Source organism: Aedes aegypti, chromosome 2, assembly GCF_002204515.2.
Source record: "Aedes aegypti strain LVP_AGWG chromosome 2, AaegL5.0 Primary Assembly, whole genome shotgun sequence".
Lineage (NCBI taxonomy): Eukaryota > Metazoa > Arthropoda > Insecta > Diptera > Culicidae > Aedes > Aedes aegypti.
In genome coordinates, this window is record NC_035108.1 from 152,020,466 (window position 1) to 152,042,661 (window position 22,196).

General features: G+C 38.3%; 1 protein-coding gene across 1 annotated transcript in view; it reads left to right on the top strand.

Moving 5' to 3' along the window:
- The window catches only part of LOC5569619 (protein transport protein Sec24A), a 52,490-nt gene that overhangs the window by 21,789 nt on the left and 8,505 nt on the right, over positions 1 to 22,196 (top strand). Inside the window, exons 2-8 of the mRNA XM_001652851.2 lie at positions 10,638 to 12,092; positions 12,159 to 12,261; positions 12,332 to 12,458; positions 21,371 to 21,480; positions 21,547 to 21,778; positions 21,843 to 22,000; positions 22,067 to 22,140. Of these exons, the coding sequence (XP_001652901.1) occupies positions 10,660 to 12,092; positions 12,159 to 12,261; positions 12,332 to 12,458; positions 21,371 to 21,480; positions 21,547 to 21,778; positions 21,843 to 22,000; positions 22,067 to 22,140 (2,237 nt within the window). The 5' untranslated portion in view covers positions 10,638 to 10,659. The remainder of the gene's footprint in view (positions 1 to 10,637; positions 12,093 to 12,158; positions 12,262 to 12,331; positions 12,459 to 21,370; positions 21,481 to 21,546; positions 21,779 to 21,842; positions 22,001 to 22,066; positions 22,141 to 22,196) is intronic.

Genomic DNA, 22,196 nt, shown 5'->3' on the forward strand with positions numbered 1-22,196 from the left:
ATATGTGTATAATCCTTTAGAGGGAGGGGTCATAAAAGTCTAAAGTCATGTTTAAAGCATTCTTTTTAATATGCCATGTGATGGTGATGTTCACAACGTATAAATTCTATTCAAAGTGCATGTGTCGGTTTTACCCCAACAGGGTGTCGATCTTACCCGCACTCTCAATTGTCTCATCTAAAAATGATGAAATATCAATTTGATTTTAATTACTATATAACCTTAATATATCATCTTGCGATCGCAAGAATTGATAGATTTATAACCAATATGTGATTCTGCAACAATTTCAGGTTCGTTTAACATGCGAAAGTACACAAATTTTATCAATAAGCTTAGGGTGTCGGTTTTACCCCGAATTCCCCTAGGCATGTACGTGATAAAATTTGGACACCACCAGTTTAATCTCAAAGCTCAAATATATATTGTTATTTTAGACAAGTTGAATAGTTTGGAACGTAGGTATAAAGTTTCTTTCATATTTTAATTCACATGTAAAGCTAAATGAACTAAGATCAAGTTAAGAAAACTTTTGTTTAATTTTATATTTGTACTGCTTTTCTGATTTTAAGATACTAATTTTGTTTTAATTAATTATGATTCGTGGGTTACGGCTAACTATCCGAGTGGAAGTTTGACAACTACTGAAAAACTAAACATTACATATACTTTGCAATTGGATTAAATGGACAAATTGATGTGAAGTTTGCGAAAAAGTTACACATCTTCTCGATGAGAATCGAACTCACAACAGGTCGTTTAGTTTTTCGGTAGTTGTCACACTAATTTTGTTAAATAATTTCGTTCCAAACGTAGAAGTAATTCTATATTTAAATATTACTCAAATATAATCAAAATAACTATGTTTCAGAACTCTTTTAAACCCTGAATCGACTGCTTTGACAGTTTGTATTTCTAGCTCGAACAACGATTTTTTTTTTCTGGTTAATTATCTGAAACTTACTCTTCTGATTTCAGCAAATGTGTGTTTTCACTAAAAAATTATGCGAATTGCAAATACTTTTTTGTTTTTCGATGTCTTTGCTATTTTTTTCACGATTTCTTAAAAAATCTCCCTTTTGTTTAAAAATTTGATTTTGATTGGTTACTCGTTTTGGAGATATTTCATTATTCCTTTGAGGACCTCAACTCAACTCAATGCCAGGTATTAGGGAAGTCATAAGGAAATACGAAAATCGAATAAGTTGTTTCTAAGAAACGAATCTATGGAAAAACATGGATCGAAGGAACAGAAAAACAGTCGAAATATAAAAGGTTGATAAGACAATAAATCGAAAAGAAAAGCAGAAGGGACAAAAGGTTGAAAATCATTTTTGAAAAGAAGGAATAACTTCTCACTAAGCAAGTTATTTTCGACCTTTTGTCTTTCGATCTTCTGTTCTGGCGACTTTTTGTTTTTGGATCTTTTGGCCCTAAACTACAACAAACCTCAAAATTACAATATTTTCAAGATTCTCATACGGCTAGAGCGATACCAGAATCATGCTCATTATTCAAAAACGCTTGCATAAATTTGCTTTATTCTCTACAGCAAACTCCTATAAATATATTGTCAAAAAAAAAAAAACATACGCACGCGAATATGAGAACAAATCTGTACTATGAGATAATCAAAAGGGTTATTGCTTGAAAGCCCCTCAAGAATCATTGACAAATTGCGGGAACCATATGTCCAAATTTAGGACAAATTCTAAAAACAGAAGTTTTTCGTAACTCGTCAAAAAAAAAAAAGATAAAATACCTTTAAAAGTAGAATTTATCGCGATTTAGTTAATTTCTTCGAATAAAAAATAAGCTGATCTTATTGCGATTGATCATATATTTAGATAGATATTTATCGTCACAGTCTTGAACTTTCAAAACATCCAGATTTTATCGCGAACATGTTTTGCTCGGCTCAAGATACAAATTGATATCGAACCATATACATATCCGAATACCGTGAAAGCAGTAGTGGGTCAGTAGAGTGAATTGATTCCCTATCCATCTGACGAAGCTCTCTGTTGTGGACTGGAGCTTGAATGAACTTACGAATCTGTTTGTTGTGTTCTCCGTCTCACTTTGATTTTCGCATTGACCGAAAGCAGTAATCGATTAGCACCGCCATTATTCCATTACTGTACACACACTATCTGCTCGCGGAATTTGCATGACGATTTTGTCACGTGCTTCTTGAATGTATGTTTTCATGGTGCGAATATCAAACAGTGAGGCTATTTTTAGCGGAAGGTATTTGTAGAAATATTTTTTGCTGGCCTCTTGTAACTGGTGCTTGTTTTCTGGTTTACTGACAGTGGTAGATATGTCGTACCTTAAATCCTTTAGACGATTTGAAGATGTAAAAAAAATCGTTTAAAATAGTGAACATCCTCAACATAGATTTCTACTCTTCGTGTTTCTGAGATTTTCCAGTGAAAATTTCAGGATTTGGAATGAGGCACCAGATCTCCAACGGTACCCGGGAAACCCTTACGGACACTTAACAATTTCCAATAAATGCTTTCAATCTTGACACTTTTCAATGGGCTCCCAGTGAAATATAGGTATTTTTCAACGATATCTTGAACGAAATCTTTAAATTACTAGTAGAATCCTGAGGATTCTTCATGGACTACTGTGAATTTATTTCGCTCTGGCGTAACATTTTAGAAATTTGTAGGATATTTTACAAATGTACACTGTTCATTGAACAGTTCTTTCCCACAAAATTCTACCGTAGTTTTTGCTTGACATTTATAAAGATCATTACAAAAATGTGTTCAATATATCGATAGATCAAATACCTCGTTGAAGATCATTAAATCTGAATCTGAATAATTCCTTTCAAGTTATTTAAAAATTGCATTCAAATCGGTTCATAAATAGTTCAGATCAATCCCACCAAATTTGATCATTTTGTATGCATCATCATCATCCTTCTTTTCGTGAGCAACATTCCAAAACTTCCAGCAATCTCAGCAACAAAAATTGCATGTCTGCTAATGATAACTTCCTAGAATTAAAAGAAAAATGCATCAGTTCACATCCGTACATCTTTTATTCTCAGCTGTAGACGTTGCGTTCCGATTCACGGCCAAGTTCAACGTGCTCTGTTCACATATTATTTGTTTGTCTGTTCATGCCCCGAACCCGTTGTGCACTGATCAATGTGTGACTCTGCTGGTAGAAGTAGCTATGGCGAAAATGTGTCAGTTTACATTCGCCGCCAGCCAGTGGTGTTGCCTGTCTAAATACAGTTTACCGACTTGAGCTCAGAGTAGACAGCTTTTGAACAAGGCATATGCCACGCCACACGAATGAAATCTGTCGGTAAACAGTTTTAGTAGTGTACCTAGTGATTGCGTGCGGCGACGATGGGCAGTGTTTAGTAACCGATTGGTAGCTACAATGAAGTTCAGCTATAGTAGGGCGGCAGCACCACTTTTGTCTAGTAAAATTGATTTGTGTGGGAAATCAAATACCACGTGTTTGCGTAAGGCGTGGAGAACGGGTGCATCTTGATTGTAAACGTCGGTTCGCCGGTTGATGATTTGTACCCCTTTGTAATTGTAGCCACGTAGTCATGATCGCGCAAGCGGTATCGCTGAGTGATCAATTTTAATAGTTGTACTCAGTAATTAATAAACTTTTCATTAGGAAGTCGATTAGCTCTAGATTCTTTTATAAAATAATATTGTTAGATATCTGCTTGATTCTCTTGGGGTTTCGTCTGATATAGAAGAACTTTACGAAAATAATACTAAAATAATCTCTGATAGAGCAACTGGAGAATACCTAAAAAACACTTGTTCAAATAGACTTTTAAAAGAGTCTGACAAGTTATTCTATATAAACAAATTATTATTGAAAAACAAAACGAACAGAACCTTAGATAATAGCCTTTTGAATTTTCTAAAGGAAATCCTATGAATCTCGAACAAAATCGCTGGAGAAGTTTGGGTAAAAATAATCGGTAGAACTACTGAAATTATTGCATTAGCGTTCCCTGGTGGCAATCCCAAACGAATTTTTGAAGTACCCTGCAAAATTAACATGAGAATCCTTTGGAAAATATTGCAATATCAATCTTTGAGTGAGAAATCTTTGGATGAATTTCCGTAAGATTATCGGAATTCGTGATGTAATTATTTATCTTCTAATTCTTCCAGAACCCAACTGGGACATATCCTGCTTAGTGTTCTATGAGCACTTTCACAATTGGGTCCTAAAGCCCTGTCCCGATTTTAGTGCCAAACGCTTAAGTTTAGGTCAAAAATGCAATTTTTTCTCATTTTTTTTAATGTTTTGGTTTGTTTAAGTCCAAAAAACATTTTTTTTGTTTATCTTAGATTTTGTCACACCCCTTGGCTTAAACTCAAACTTTGGGTAAATTTTGTTTTCCGTGTCCCTTCCAAAATGTCAGATAGGAACAACCCCAGTGTTAAAACTGAAACCCCTGTTGTGTTTTTGTCGACTAAGCGAACGTCAAACATGCAAAGGTTCATTTATGGACCCAATTTTTAAATCAAATTTTAAATATGATAAAGCCGTTATTTGAGCGGGAAGTAGTTGCAGTAACATGCTCTTTCGTGTTATTAAATAAAAACAAGATTTCATTCAAAATTTTAGGACCCTATTATTGACTGCTAGCTTTTTTTGCCTTTTGACCATTTGGTATGTGTACTAATATCGTGTGAGTGGTACGAAGATACTCTATGCCATGGTTTCCAATCCGAAATGATTCTCGACCAGGGGGATTTTGACCCACAACCTTGGCTTCTTCTTCTTCTTCTTCCTGGCGTTACGTCCCAACTGGGACAGAGCGTGCTTCTTAGCTTAGTATTCTTATGAGCACTTCCACAGTTATTAACTGAGAGTTTTCTTTGCCAATTGACCATTTTTTGCATGTGTATATCGTGTGGCAAGTACGAAGACACTCTATGCCCTGGGAATCGAGAAAATTTCCATTACGAAAAGATCCTCGACCGATGGAGTTCGAACCCACGACCCTCAGCATGGTCATGCTGAATAGCTGCGCGTTTACCGCTACGGCTATCTGGGCCCCCATGTAATTACTTAAGCAACAGGTCGTATATGCTTGGAAAAGTTCGCATTAGATTGTCCGGAATAATATCTCGAAGACTCTCTGAAATAATCTTTGCCACTGGGCGTAGCATATCTATCGTTGTCACCTGTGGTGATTCCTCAAAGGGCAAATCGCTCAGTGGAAGATAGTGGACAGTGGAGAAAGTTCTGGTAGAATTCCTCAGAGCATTCTTGAGGCTAGCCCAATGGAAATTATTTAAGGTATCAGCCTTAGATTGCTGAAAGATTTCCTGGAACAATTTCACAAGAATTTGGAAGGAATTTGAATTGAAAAACCTTTAGAAAAAGCTTCAGTTGAAAAACTGAATGTAATCCTGAATGAATTTCTGGTGGAATAGCTGGAAGAATTAATAAGATTCTTGCTTGAAGAACCCGCTCTCTAAAAAAAGAATAATAATATCAGGCTTTTCTGGACTAATACATGTCCCAAGTAGCAAAGTTAATTTTATGCTATTCTTGAAGTATTCTCTTACACCAATTCTATAAAACTAGAAATAAAACCAGTAATTCTCCAAACCTACACTAACCTAATGATAAACCTTTCATAAGACTAAAGTGGCCCATACTAGAGACGGTGTTGGAGAGCAACTGTCAAGTATCTCTTAAAACTTGTAATCGTCACTTATGACAATCCTCAACACTTCCATAAACTTTCCACAAGTAGTTCTCAAGACAAGTTAAACTCACAATATGTTTATCATGTTGGTTTGGCTAACGAATTAATAAATACTTCTTCATAAAATTATCAATCAATAATAAAACAAAATGCAAATTAAAACATCTGTAATGATAACTTTTCGTTTTTTTTTCGATACCTACCTGTGTTATCGGTCGCCACGCTTATTGCATCGCACAATGCGCCTCAACAATATTGCATTTTCAGAAAAACAATTTCATCAATTTGGTGCCCGGAAATGTTGAACAATCCAGCATACATGGATTCTCCCATCATGGCTCCCTTGCCAAAGCATCGATAATTACAATCATTGTGGTAGTTTTACTCAACACCATTATAGAACCATGATAAATTATGCTGAACTCGAACAAGCGTAACAAATATCACTTTAGAGTTCTTAGGCTTAAGGCGATCTTGATGAAGACAAACTGATCTTCTTGAAGAACGTGATAAGTTTCGTTCGTTTTATCCAAGGGAAGCACATTTTGACGTTTGTTTATTTACACTTTTCGTTTTGGGGAAAAGTATTCATGCTAGATTTTGCTATGGCATGAAATTTAAAGCTACAAAACGACGTAAGATAAGTATTTCCAGCTGTGGATAACTTCTTAATAAGGCCCAGATGTTGAGCAGGAAAAGCTATCGGACATTTAACCACATCCACCTTGCAAGGAGGTGTCCAGTGGTCCAGTTCCGCTCCTATATCATGGCCAAGAGTAGGAAGACCACTGGAACTGGTTGTTTGCGTTATTAGTAAGTTGTGCGCCGTGAGTTCAACAACGACTTCCGTGAAGAACAGATCGAAAATCCACGCAAGGCACTCCGTAAACGATAGGATTCATAATACTACAATCAATAATGTACATATTAGTGCGTTGATTGATGGGGGAGAAATTTATGATGTTCTCGGCCAAGAGTTCTTACTCTCGCTCGAGCGCGTTCTTACAGATAAGTAAGAAAATTTCATAAAACTGTTGCCAAGGTCACTTGTTCTTATTGAAAATGAAGTTTTATGTGATGCACCGAAGTGTTCTTGAAGAAGTATTTAAACCAAAAACGGTTCAAGATCATTTCTACTGGGTGAAAATCACTATAAAACCTAGAAGAATATACGAGTCCACGATAAAACTATCATAAAAATAATAAAGCCAGTTAGAATCTAAATTGTTACTCGGGGTGTGTGATTTTCACACATCTTGAAAAATCTATTTTGTGCTGCATAATTTTCTCAAACATTACCACTCACAAAGATGCTTAGTGTTGCGAAGCTTCTTCATGGTTCATATACTCTGCAAAAACGGATAAGAAATCATTCCAGAGCTTGTTTTTTAGTATGTCATAAAATTACACACTCAATGTGTTAGTCCAGAAGAGCTCGTTTTTGTGCGAATCGTACTGAATTTTGTGTAACTTCTTTTAAGCGTGTGTGAAGAAATTGAAGAAGAACTAGTGGAAGAGTCCTATTGGGATCTCTGGAGCCTCAAGGATTTACACCAGGATTCTCTGCTAGGATTCGTCTACGAATTCTAGCAAAAAACTATTTTTATTACGTAAGACACTTTCTTTGGTTATCTGTTTACATCAGTGATTCCTAAAGGGGGTGACATAAGGGCAATTTCAAGAAATCTATGACATTTGGTCGAATGCCATTTGGTCGAATGACGATTAGTCGAAAGCTCATTTGGTCGAATGGACATTTGGCCGAAAAGAATATATGTAATTGCTTTAAAAAGCATATGATACACAGTAATTGAGTAATTGAAAAAGAAAAAAGCATGTATGTAGGTGCTATTACTGAAAGATGCATATACTATAACAACATGATAGAGTGCACAAAATCTGCATTGATGTATTGATAATTCTCCACAGCTTCAATATGCGACAAGCTACATTTTTTGACTCCAGTTGATTACCTAGACTTCCCGACAAAACCGCTTGACCCATTGGCATATTCTGCGAGTCGGATAAATCGTGGCGAGCTGATCTCAAATGGAAGCAAGCCAAATTTTGTCACCTAAGTCGTCTTACCTCACGCGATACACATCATACGCACAATTCTCTAGTTAGATTATTTTCAATTGAATTAATTATCAACTTATTATCAATCGAACTCGACTTATCAGATCATCCATTGTACATAAATTCTAGTTCAGTTTTAAATCTGTTGAAACAAACGATTAATTTGGATCCAACAAAAATAAATGATCACGATGAAATGTTCTAAAGTCATTTGCAGTTCATTCCTATTAGTCTGCATTTTCAGCTCAATTTGAATCTATCACATACAAAAATAGAGTTATGACAATTTTAAATCCCTGACCTATAAATAAGTTCCAGAAAATATTGCAAATTTTATTGAAGTAAAGAACATGTTTGAGTTGCATGGAAAATTTCCAAACATTCTTTTTTTCTTTTATTACAGTAAAACCTCCATGAGTCGATATTGCATGACTCGATTTCGACTCGTAAAACCATACTAGAAACCAAATTTCATGGTTACTATGATGGTCTTAAAGCAGCTTTCCAAAAGATTTTTGTTCCATGACTCGATATTTCCATGAGTCGATGGTCCCTTTAACGACTCATCGACTCAAATTTCATAATGGCGTCTTCAAGACTGCAAGTTATGTGAAATTTAAATACAATCAATTCCTGTCTCGTGTTCCGGAGGGAAATACATTTTTCTGGATTTTACCGTAGTTGTATGACTGTATTATGTGTCTCCAGTAAATTTGAAATTACTAAATCTAATGCCGTTCTCAGAAATGTTCCAGCATGTCACAATTTTGAGCTACAGGTCGCCAAAGTTGTATAAAACACTAATTTTATTGATTATGATTTATCAAACTTTTTAGTGATCTAGTGATCTATCAAGCATACAACATTGGGGTTTCAACTTTCATTTAGATTCAGATTGAATATTTTTTTTAACGTGTTTGCAGTCTCAAAAAAAAAATCATCGTTTCTCTTATATTTCTGAAAAAAAGTTTTCTAAACCATCAAAAAATAACTTGTGGGTATCGATAAGTATTGTTTAACACGTAATGTTTGAATTCTGTGGCAAATTAAGTAAATAAATCGTTATACAAACAGGTAAACTTGCATGCAAGTCGGCTAAAATTGTCATATTATACATTTTTAACTACCTATATCTCAAAAACTTGATGTTCTATAATATTTTTGAAAACAGCCAATGGATTCTGCAATCGCAGACCAAGTAAATACAGGTATTTTGGGCAAAGCACCACATTATTATCCAGATTTTTAAAAAGTTTTATTAAAAATTCTACAAATATTCACTTTAGTGCTGAACACACAAACACATACATAAGTTGTTCACACAAACACTGAACTAATTCATTGGTCCAGTTGTTATTTAAAAAATATTTTCCAGAAAATTCCGCAGTAGCAATTGATTATTAGACATTCATTATAAATGTGAATAAAGGATAAGCATGCCTAGTGGTTACCTTTCACCAAAACCTAGAGCATCAATTTAAAAACTCCATGAGAAAAAATGGACATATTCTTTGAGAATTCTTCGGCTACTGACTAAAGAAAGGATATTTTAAATATACTTTCAGGCATCGTTCAGCACTACGTGGAGAGTAAGTTCAGAGATTATGAAGTTAATCTATAAAATGAGGTAGAATGAATGACGATCCATCGATCGTCTTTTATAGAAAAAAAAGCTTGAAATTCGTTACACTCCCTTATGAATCCAAAGATGGCCGGCACAATGGCTGACTTGTGCCCTTACTCACGTTTTCAAAGGCACAAAACTGGAGAAATAGATGGCAAACGTTTCTGATCTGCTTATTTTAAGCTTTCTGCTTGTGCACAAATCCAAAATAAAATGTGCACTGTTGTTGGATGCATTCTTCGCGAAATTTGAGTCTTTGAAGTTTAAGTGCAATCTTAGAAGTTGATTTCAAACTGTTTCATCTTAACAGTAAAAGCACATCTACCATTCGTCGTTTCATAAACTGCTTTCGGGTTGGATGAATTTTGCAGAGAAATATCTTTAGTTTCTTGTATTGCGTAAAGATACGAAAATCATCTAAGTACACAGTCAGGCACAGCATTATCTAATCTTTTCTCTAGGAAGTAAAGATACGTCAACTGTTCCAACCCAATTTCGCGAACGACCACATCCTGTTGCTAACTCCTTATAGGCTAGATTATTTGAGGCTATACACTTCAGTCGACATACTTTGTATGAATCAACGCTCAATCTCTGTCAACTATGGTATTTTCAAAACTTCTCAAAGCAACGTCACCTTCAACACCTTTCGATATTCGCTGTACACATTTGAAACGCCAATTCTTGCTTATCCTCGGAACTCATTCCCACACGTGCCATGTGGACAATTCAGAGCGTAGGTCTTTAGCAATGTTTGTAGCAATTAACGTATTTGGCTCTCTTCAAATCGCAACCCGTGCGATGCCTCTGTTAATGTCCGTCATTGTAGAATGCTCCTTCTTCGCTGGTGCTTTCTATTTCAATCCCAATAGAACCGTCCAGCGTTGTACGAATGAGCCATTACTTTCGCTGGAAACCCGTGTTCAGACATTATTTGCCACAACCCACTTCTCTTAACTAAATAGAGCATTGGCCTCAAATCAATAAACGGAAAGTGAGTCTGCTAGTTAAACTATCGGAATCTATTTAGGATTGATCGCAAGATCTGGTCCAATCTCGGTGTATTTGTACTTGAAACAGAGCGTTTTCATTTTTCTGACCTATTGGTCATTCTTAACGCTTTTCTCCCTGCGTGATTTGAATATTATATTATTAGGTAAAGCAAAACCTAATACATTTCATTCATCAACTGACACTTATACTTCTTCTTAGATAACCCAAGTGGAACCATTAGATGATGTCGAATCCATCTCAGTACTATGGAATGGCAAATGGTTATGCTCCAGCTACAAATGGACCACAACAACAGCAGAGCCAGTTTCCGCCAACGTCACAACAGCAGGTTATGCCCCCACAGCAGCAGTATTCTGCAAAAAACATTATGATGAACGGTCCATCGCAGTATCCCCCGGGGATGCCTGGAGGAGCCCCTCAATACGGTGTCCCACAAACATCCGTGGCCCCGGTTCCATTGCAAAATGGACCACCGATGACGCAAAAGCCGCTATTTAATACTCAGTTGCCGCAGCCGAATAATCGAGTAGCGAATCTAGTTTCGAATGGCAACAGTGCTACCTCATCTAGGACGTCATCACCTGCTCTAGTTAACAATAATATTCCGGCGTCGCAGTTGCCACCATCAATGAACAGCCGACCAGGTACCTATCCGACGCCGTCTAGTCACAGTCAACAGACTACTACACCTCCAACTAATAACTACACCATGGGTTCCAACAACAATTGGACAAGTGGGATCCCTGCAAGCACGATAAACACACCTCCAAAGACAGCTTCAGGTCTTTCAACTCCACTAAATGCCTCCACTCCAACGTTAGGAATGGCACCCCTCAATGGGCCCGTCAACAATCTTACAGCTAGTATGCAAAATTTGAACGTCAATCGACCTCCCTCTGCCCAACAGCAAATAAACCATGTAAATGGCTCTGGAACTCAAAACCCTCCAATTTCTAGCAGCAGCTACACTAATCAACCTCAACCTGGTCAAGTACCGCCAATGAAACCGCCAAATGTTTCGCAACCAACAAGTAGTACACAAGCAGCATATGGCCAGCTACCACCACTAACTAGCCAACAGGGACGACCTGTAAATGGCAACCACGTTCCCAATTTGCAAATGCCTCCACAACCCCAACAGCAGAATCTTCCTCCCTCGAGTAGTGCAGGTCAATCTTACCCAGGCATGCCGCCAGCACCTTCGGTCGTGACCTCGGCAACATCTGCAATCGGCAAAAGACCGCTGTATCCTTCGCAGACTATGCCTCCAATGCCCACACCCCAACAAACCAACAGCTACTATCCAAATCAACAACAACAGCAACCTCCTATGCAAGGAATGCAGCAAAATCAGCAATTCCAGCAACCCCATCAGCATAGTCATCTTCCACATCAGCATCATCACCATCATCAGCAACAACAAGTCCAGCAGCAGCAGCAACTTCAACAACCTTACGGTGCCAACTACCAACAGCAACCCCAGCAACAGGACCAACAGTACAACAACGTTGTGCGGAGTGGGTTCAACCGCCTATGGGGCAACAATACGGTAGATCTTCTTCAGAATCGACACATTCTACCGGTCGAAAAGGTTCGACCGCCTCCGATCCATCTGAACCATCCGTTTCAGGAGGCTGTCAACTGTAATCCAGAGTAAGTATTGCTAGACTGTTGCGAAATTCTATGAACACAAATTATTGTCGATCTTTCTCCTTTCAGCATTTTCCGGTGTACTCTGACGAAAATTCCAGAAACGAACCAACTGCTGCAGAAATCGAGACTTCCACTGGGTGTGCTGATACACCCGTTTAGGGATTTGAATGTACGTATGACAGCATGTTGCGTTAAATTGTTCAAGTTCTAACAGACAATCTTTGTTTGTATCGCCCCAGAACCTGCCGGTAATTTCCTGCAACACGATAGTGCGGTGCCGGGCGTGTCGAACCTACATCAATCCGTTCGTGTTTTTCGTCGACAGCAAGAAGTGGAAGTGCAATCTGTGCTACCGAGTCAACGAATGTAAGTACACTTCAACCGCTTTTTATATACATCCGGCTAACGGCCACTTTTTTAGGACCGAAATTCAGATTAATGATCGTTTTCAAAAATAATAAATATTTTCAAAAGGTATCGTAGTATATTCAACCAAGGATACTCCTAGAAATTTCACTATGGTTTTCTTTAGATAGTTTATTACAGTTGCTTCCACGAATTCCACCAGAAATTTTTCCATGTATTACTCTAGAGATTCATCCTGTTATTGATTCTAGGATTACTTCCAGAGATTCCTCCTGGTAGTCCTTAAGGATTTCTTCAAGAGGATCCTCCTGCGATTCTACCAGGAACTACTTCTCCTATAATCTTCTAGGATTTCTCCCTTGATTTTTTTTAGAAATTCCTCTAAAAATCCCCCGGAAACTCCTGCAGGGATTCTATGAATTCCTCCAGTGACTTATCGTTAAATTACTCCAGTAATGAATGAGAGGGTTAGAATCAAGTGAGAGGGGTATAAGTGACAAAAACCTGGTTTTGAGAAAATGGTCTTTGAAGTTCTTTCAGCAATTTTCCGTTTTATACAAATTGTATGAGGGTCAAAAAAATAAGCCAATCATCTACTTATTAGACGGAAAAATCCTATAAAAAAACTGCTGAAAAGCTTGAAAACAGTAGGATTTTTCGTTATAATTAATTCAAAACTGGCCAAATTGTCACTCATTCCTTTGCGCTTGGGCCCCTCAAATACTTCTACAGATTTCCCATAGACTTCTTCTTCAAAACCTCCAGCAATGGCTCTTCCAGGATTCTATAAAAAATCATTTTAAAGTTATAATTCCTTCAACAATTGCGTCCTCCAGGAACTTCCACATGAATTCTCCAATTCTAGTGTTGTTCAGGAAAAGATTCAAAACTTTTTCCAGGAATTCCTCCAGGGTTTAATAAAATTATTTCCTCTGGTATTCCTTCACAAATTTCTTCAGAGAATCCTTTAAAAATTTTATCTGAGATCTATTAAAGAACGCCTTTAGAGATTTCTCTGTGCTTTCGAAAACTCCTAGAGATATTACTCCAGACATTTCTCTATGATTGCTTCTTGCAATTTTTTAAAGGAGTTGCTTATGATTTCTTTCAGTCACGACAAACGAATTCTTTCAGTTATTCCTTATCAGATTTCCAGGATTTTCACCTGCAATTCTTCCAGGATTTCGTCTTAGAATACTCTCTAGATTTCTTGTCGATAGTTCCTCAAGGAATTAGTCTGAAAATTCTTTGGGGTTTGTTGGTAATCTTCCAGAGATTACATTAGGAGTTCCTCCAAAGGTATCTCTAAAAATAATCCTAGAAGCTGCCAATAATTTCTCCAGAAATTCCTTCAGGGATTCTTGCTGAATTTCCAACAGGTTTTTTTCCAGGGATTATTCCATGAAATCCTCATGAGTTATTCTTTTTGAGATTTCATCAGGAATTTCTGCGATTATTCCTTATGGAATCCCAACGCAACTCTTCCAGAGATTCCTCTCGGGTTTCCTTCAACAATTCCTCCAAATAATCTCAGTAGAAGTTTTGGAGGAATTCAAGATTATATTCTTACAGAACGATCTGAAAATGTCCAATTTTCATTTAGAAATTCCTGAAGAAAATCTGGCAGGATTTCTAAAAACTTTTTTTGGAGAAGTCTCATGAGAAATTCTTGAGGAATGACTGGAGAATTTCAAATAGAATTTCTGAAAGATGCTTATGGAGGAGTTCTTGCAAGAACTCAAGGAGCTTTTTCTTGTAGAATTTGCTTGGGTAATTTTTTTCAGGGATGCCCGCTAGTGTTTTTTTCCAGAGAGTACCCTAGAAGTCTCTCTAGAGATTGATCTCAAAGTTTCCTTAGAGATGCTGCCAAGAATTCTCTCAAAAAATCCTCCAGGAATTCTGGCTTCATGAATTTCCAGGGATTCGTTCATGAATTCCTCATGAGCTATTCTTTTTGGGATTTCTTCAGAAATTCCTGCTATTATTCTTTCTAGAATCCAAACGGAATTCTTCCTGAGATCCCTTTTAGGTTTCTTCCAGGAATTTCTTCAAAGAAGGTCAGTAGAAGTTTTGAAGGAGTCCATGAATTAATTCCTGTTGGGATTGTAATGTCTCAACCGTAGGTAGAATATACAGGATTCGTTGGTGGTAGTGTTTAGAGGTATACTATCCTATGCTTAGTGGAAATGTATGAATTTTAGATACCTGGATGAAGTAAAAGGAACATCAGTTGCTAGTTGAGTTAAAATTATTAAAATTATTAAAGGAATCATTGGAGATTTCCAGTTAGAACTCCTGAAGGAATTCTTGAGGAATATAATAAAGATTTATAGGCAACAATACATGGATGTTTTCTTATAGAATTTGCTCGAGGAATGCTAGAAGGAATAGAAAGAGAGGTAGTTTTGAGAAACCGTATACATCTTTTCGATCCGATTGCGATGATTTTTTGGATGAATGCCTGGGGAAGTTTTGATAAATTTATGAAAAAATAATGCAAGAATTTACAGAACACATGCGAAGCGTTCTTCCACAAAGAATACAAGAAGAAATTCTCTAATAAATCTCTTAAAATATGTCGGAAACTACGAAGAAATTCTTGAGAGGATTGCTTACAGGATTACAGCAGGAATTCATGAAGCCATTCTTGAAAAATGTCTTTTCCAGGTATCCTTTTTAGAGATCCCTTTTAGAATGTTGCATAGAATTTATCTAAAAATTTAAATTCCTTTGAGAGTTCCATTAGGGATTCCTTCAGGAATTCTCACATAAATTCCTCCAAGTAATAAGTCTTTCGACATGTCGTCCCTGATGATTGATTTGAGAACCTCTTCTGATGTTGTCGTATGAGTTTCACATTTTTGACGTGAGAACTTGCATTATGTCAAATAGATCAATATACAATGTTTTTTTTTCTTTTTTGGTAAAGTTATTTCCATTTCCTCATATTGTTCATTTAGAAACACCCTAGATACCTCCAATTCGTACCTAGATTAGAAACCGTAACCAAATTCAAAATTTTCAACGCATGCATCAAAAATATAACTCATTGATAAATTTTCCGAACGAAAACGATCGAACGATGGCGAAGACATGTGATTTTAAAATTTTTATATCGATACTGTAAAGTACTGTAAAAATTAATGTTGGGATTTCTCCTGTATGTTTCCCAATAGTTCCTCAACGAATCCGTCCAGAAATTCTTCGGGGGTTTGTTGTAATAACAGGGGTTCTCCCAGAAATTATTCATGAAACTATCAGTGATGCCTGTAGGTATTCTTTCAGAATTTCAGAAGTTCCTCCAGAGATTGCTTCAGACATTAGGCGGCATCCATTTATTACGTAACGCTAAAATTGGAAATTTTTGACCCCCTCACCCCTCCGTAACGCTTTTTGTATGAAAAGTTTCAAATTTTTGTATGAGCCGTAACGCTTAAGCCTACTCCCCCCCTCCCCCTAGAGCGTTACGTAATTTGTGGATGCCGCCTTACTTCAGGGATGCTGCCAAGAATTCTTTCAGAAATTTCTCCTAAGATTCCTTTGACAAATCGTTCAGGAATTCTCCCTGGAATTCAAGCAAGAGTTTTTCCAGGGATTCGTCTATGAATTCTTCGTGAGGGGTTTGTTCATGAATTCCAACGGTTATTCCTTTTGATATCTCAATGTAGTTCTTCCAGAGACCCCTTTCGGGTTTCCTCCAGCAATTTCTCCAAAGAATCTCAGTAGATGTTTTGGAGGAATCCCTGAAAAATTCCTTAAAGAGTTTCCGTAAGAATTCCTTCAAGAAAGCTATAGAGGATTTTTTTGGAGAAATTCCTAGATCTCTTTAAAAATTCCTAGAGGATTCCCTGTAGAACTTTCGATGGAATTCCTGGAGCATTTTCTGTACTTACTTATACTTGATGGGCTACAATTCGCTACGATGAATCTTCGCCGAATGGATGAGTCTTCTCCAGTGGGCTCGGTCCTGGGCCAATCGCTTCCAGTCGCCCTGAACGTAAAGTGCCGTTAAGTCCTCCTCAACTGCAAAAAGCCATCGTGTGCGCGGCCTACCACGAAGTCGGCGGCCTCGTCCGGGTTTTCTGTTGAATATTATCTTTGCTTGTTGTTCTTCCGGCATACGGGCAACGTGACCAGCCCAACGCAGCTTGCCGTGTTTTATGCGCTTGACAATATCCACCTCTTTATACACTTGGTACAATTCGTGATTCATGCGACGCAGCCAGATGCCGTTTTTTAGTTTACCGCCGAGTATTGTTCGCAGCACTTTACGTTCAAACTAAGCTCTCCGGTCAACTTCCTTCAATGTTCATGATTCATGGCCACATAGGACAACCGGAAGGATGTCTTGTATAACGCGAGTTTTGTTTTCGTTTGCAGGCTACGAGACTTCAGCTGGTTACGGAGCCCGTAGAAAGCCCGACTCGCAGCTGCAATACGTCTTTTCAACTCGCGGGTAACATCATTATCGCATGTCACTAGTGTTCCAAGATACACAAATTCTTCCACTATCACCTAGCACCATTTCGCTACCACTAACACGTCTGGACCCGCGTTGACCACCATCTATCATGTACTTTGTTTTTGTGGTGTTGATCGTGAGCCCGATCCTCGCTGTATCCCTCTTGAAAGGCACGAACGCCTCTTCCACTGCCCGACGGTCAATCCCGATGATGTAGATATCGTCCGCAAAGCCAAGGAGCATATGAGAACGTGTGATAATGGTACCGCTTCTCTGCACACCGGCTCTCCTGATAGCACATTCGACCGTTATGTTAAACAGCAAGTTAGAAAATCCATCTAAAGTTACGAACGATGACGAAATCTCGTCCACCACCCGCACTCTAGATTTCGATCCATCAAGCGTTGCACGAATCAGTTTAATCAGCTTCGCCCGAAAGCCATGTTTGGACATAATTTGCAACAACTCGTTTCTCTTAACTGAATCGTACGCTGCTTTGAAATCTACAAACAGATGAATTTATCTACGATTTGACGCAGGGTAAACATTTGATCCGTCGTTGATCGGCCCTCTCGAAAACCAGCTTGGTATTCGCCGACAAAGGACTCCTCATACGGTCTCAATATGTTGAATAGTATTCCAGACATGGTTTTGTACGCCGAATTGATGAGTGTTATCCCTCGGTAATTGGCGCACTCCAGTCGCTGCCCTTTCTTGAACAAAGGGCAAATGAGACCTTCCAACCAACTAGTAGGCATTTGTTCTTCCTCCCATATCCTCAAAATAATACGGTGAAGGAGTTCGTGCAGCAGCTCACTTCCGTGTTTGAGAAGTTCGTCCGGGAGCTCGTCTTTCCCAGCAGTCTTGTTGTTCTTCAGCCCATTGATAGTTTTCTTCACCTCATCTAGCGTTCTGTTACCAGATCCACTTCCGTTGTCTCCGTTCAACAATGACTCGAAGTACTCTTTCCACCTGGCGGCCACCATTGTTTTATCCGTCAGCAAATTTACTTCGCGATTGTTGCACATCGCGGGAGACGGCGCTGTTTTTCTCCGCACACCATTTACGGATTCGTAGAACCGTCGCATATCGTTCTATTCCATAGCTTCTTGCGCCTGAGCAATTACTGCCTCTTCATGCTCCTTTTTCTTTCTACGATGGATCCGTTTTTCTGCTGCCCTTGTTTCCTTGTACCGCTCTCTGCTCTGACGGGTACCAGACACCAGCATCCGGCTTCTAGCCACGTTCATCTCGTTCGTCATTTTCTGGCACTTCTCGTCGAACCAACCGTTCCTTGGTCTTCGGTGAGCAGTACCAACCACTTCTCGCGTTACTGTGCTCACCGCTCCGTGGACTGACTCCCACAGATCGCTGAGGTTGACGCTTTCGTCGATTTCGCTAATCCGCTCGTCGAGCTTTTGATGGTAGTCCGCTGCTACACCATCTGCTGACAGGCGTTGGATATTGAACATTTTCTGTACACACTTACATTATTTTCACAGACAATAATTACCGGGATATCAGCTGTTGGTTTCTTGACAAATAGTATTATAGGCAGATTAGACAATCGTCACCGTCAAATGGAAAAAGTCGTCGACGGAACTAAAAAAAGAATCGTCATCGTCACTCAACCAGCGTTGGATGACGATTTGCTGCAATGGTCCGCCACAAAGGCTCGGCGTCATGACGAACAAATAAGCCTCCTTCGTTATGGTCGAATCTTCGTTCGGGAGCTCTGAGCCGACTAAAAATATGAACCGTGGCGTCGATAGATTATGAGCCTTTTTCGAAAAAAATAAAACAAAATCAAAAAAAGAAAACGTGTCCGGAATTGAACAAACGATCTCTGAATCGTTAACGTCATGCGCTTACCAACAGAGCTATTGTTTAAGCTTGAGGAAGACGGGTTAAATCGCCAATACAAGCAATTCTGGGATGGCATTCGCCGTTTTGTGTATAGCAAACGAATATACAATAAACGCCTCCTTCGTTTTAGAAAGGGGAGCGAACGGAATGAAGACAAAGTTGTTCGTTGACGATTTTGGATTGACGTTCGTCGTGCATTCTTTCGTCGATGATAAGACGACGACCTGCCAGAGTTATTATACTGGATGACGATGGCTTTTTCTATTTCGTCATCGCACTGTGACGAATCTGACGATTGCCTGCCTTGATTATAGGATTTGCTAGAGGAATCCTAGGAGGAATTAATGGAGGGATTGCTTCAAGAATTCTCTAAAGAATCCGTATAAATCTTTTCCAACGATTTCTTTGGAAAAATGCCTGGAATTGTAGAAATTTATGTAAAACATTGGGATAATTCTTCTACAAGGAATACCAGAAGGTATTCCTAAAGAGTTTTCTAGATAATTCCCTTGAGAAATTCCTGGTGGAAATTATGATGAAATTTTTGAAATGATTCTCTACAAAACTTCGCAAGAATTCCTGAAGATATAATTGAAAGAAGTTTTGGAGCAATCCGTATAAGATTTCTTGGAGAAAACTTTTGATAAATCTCTGGAGGAATCCTAAGGGGTCATGCACAAATTACGTCACGCTCTAAGGAGGGGGGAGGGGGTCAAGCCAAGCGTGACAACCCGAGGCCCACCGAGATCGAAACTGTCGGATCCCATGTGCAACACTCAAGCCCAACCACCTCCCCCTCCATCTCAGGAATACAACGCACAGTTATAACAGTTCATGGCTTCACAATTCGAATTTCGGGGAAATGAGTCTGGTCAACACTGATTAATACTATTAATTTCAATGTGTCTGTGGGCCTCTTTGATTAGGGCTTTCAACATAGATTAGGTGTCCGGCCATTTGGTCGAATTCCGTTTGGCCGAACTCATAACAATTTCATTTCTTTAAATTATAGTCTATTCTTTCGATTTGTACTGGTTTCCTTACTGTTAGCAATAATTTAGCTTATATTTTGATTTGGAATTTCACCTTCTTTAATTCACCGGCAGTTCTTTGCAGTTATACTGATATAACAATTATATGCATTACACTTGCTTGAATTTTTATAAGAGATTTTTTCTTCTTTTGATCGAAGGCTGTTCCTTCATATTTGAATATTTTTCATAGATTTTGGAATTATGGTTTAGGCATAAAACTAACACCAAAGAGCTGTATACCAATGATGATTTACCCTTCTTTGTGAATAAACTGTTCTTTGAAATTCTGCTTGGAAATTCATTACAAATGCATGCAAATTGTACTGCCGTTCTACGCATATTTCCTGCCGTCTATGAGGTTCACATAGAACATGGAACAAGTAGGCATAGAAGGGCAGTGTAGTCCACTAGTTTTCAATTTTGGCCAAATGACATTCGGCCGAATGACCCGGAACCCATAGATAAATTTATTTTTTGTCATTATTGAGGTGATAAAATTATTAATAAAAACAAAATTGGCAACATGGCAAAATCGAACGGACACTGTAGTCAAATGTTATTTCGGCCTATCGACCCTTTTGGCTTTACTACTTTTTAATTTGTAGAGAAATTATGAAGGTTTTAGGGGAAAATCCCTGAATGAAAACTAGAAGGCATCTCATGTTGGATCTTCTCAAGGAAAACGTACCGTAATTCACAGGGATTAGATATTTTTAGAGAACTATCTGAAGAAAGTCCTAAGATAACTTCGGGGCAATTTTTGGAACTATCTGTATAGGACTCCTTGGCAAAATCCATGCAACTACTAATGAATGCCTGTATAAATTACTGGATGAATCACAATTAGAATGTCTCAAAAATTACTTATACAACAATACCTGAAGGCCTACCAGAAACAATTCTCAGAATCCGGTAGCAGTTAAAGATTCTCATTGGTAGACGATTTTACTTCAACTTTGTGGAATATCTTGAAAGTTTTGTATTTCTTTACATAATTTAACCATATTCTTTATTACGCTCCACCTATAACAATCGTAGATGTATATGTACAAAATTGACGAAATTATCAAATAAGTCATGAGTTGTACTAGTACAGGTCGGACTCGATTATCCGGAGTATCGATTTTATTTTCATTCCGGATAATCGAATCCTCCTAATAATCGTATCACTAAGTAAAAAAATTGAAATCTTTGACAAAAGAACTTAAATATTATCTTTTTCCGTTATTTTATTTATATGATACCGTGGCGTAGCCAGAGGAACGGTAGGGATCTTTACAGGAAAAAAAAAATGACCGGCATGCACAAAAAAAAAACGCTTATTGAAACCCTCCTTTCTTAAGTACGTTCTAAGCTGCAAAACCATTCATATTGTATATTGCAATACCAAATTATCTCAGATTTATGCATAATATTGAAAAACAAGAACATCATAAAACAAATCCCGGATAATCGAGTCCCCGGTTAATCGAGTCCGACCTGTAACACATAATCTGCAACCGGGTTTTATACTAATGACTTGAATTCATGTGAATGTTTTTTTTTCACAGTACCGGAGGAGTTCCAGTACGATCCCGTTACGAAAACGTATGGAGACCCAACGCGGCGACCTGAAATCAAATCTAGCACGATTGAATTCATCGCTCCATCGGAGTACATGGTATGATTACTTAAGGTTGCGCTCAAAGAATTCTCTTATTTAAATTTGCTGAAATTTTCCACACAGTTGCGACCTCCCCAACCGGCAATCTATCTGTTCCTGTTGGATGTGTCTTCGCTGGCACAGCAAACCGGTTACCTGCACACCATCTGCAGTACGCTGATCGAACAGCTGGACAGTTTACCGGGCGATGCACGGACCCAGGTCGGGTTCGTGGCCTACAATAGTGCGATCCACTTCTACAACATTGCCGAGGGCTACAATCAACCGCACGAGATCACCGTTCTGGATGTGGAAGGTTAGTTAACTTGAAGGGAATTGATGAATAAGTATTACATCATTTGATTTCATGGATTTTGCAGATGTGTTTCTTCCGTACCCGGATAACTTGTTGGTGAACCTGAAGGAATGTAAGGAACTGATTAAGGACCTGTTGACCCAATTGCCCAAGCGATTCGAACATGCTCACGATAGTAATAGCGCGTTGGGAGCGGCACTTCAAGTGGCGTTCAAATTAATGGTATGTTCAATCAGCGGAATGTTATCTACGGTTAGTTAACGCTTTAATCCATGATTTACTGTTTAGAGCGCCTGTGGCGGTCGAGTCACCGTATTCCAATGCTGTTTGCCGAACTACGGCCCTGGAGCTCTGCAATCGCGGTAAGTTTGTTGGTCGTATGAGTTAGATCAAATACGATGATACTAAAAGTATGTCA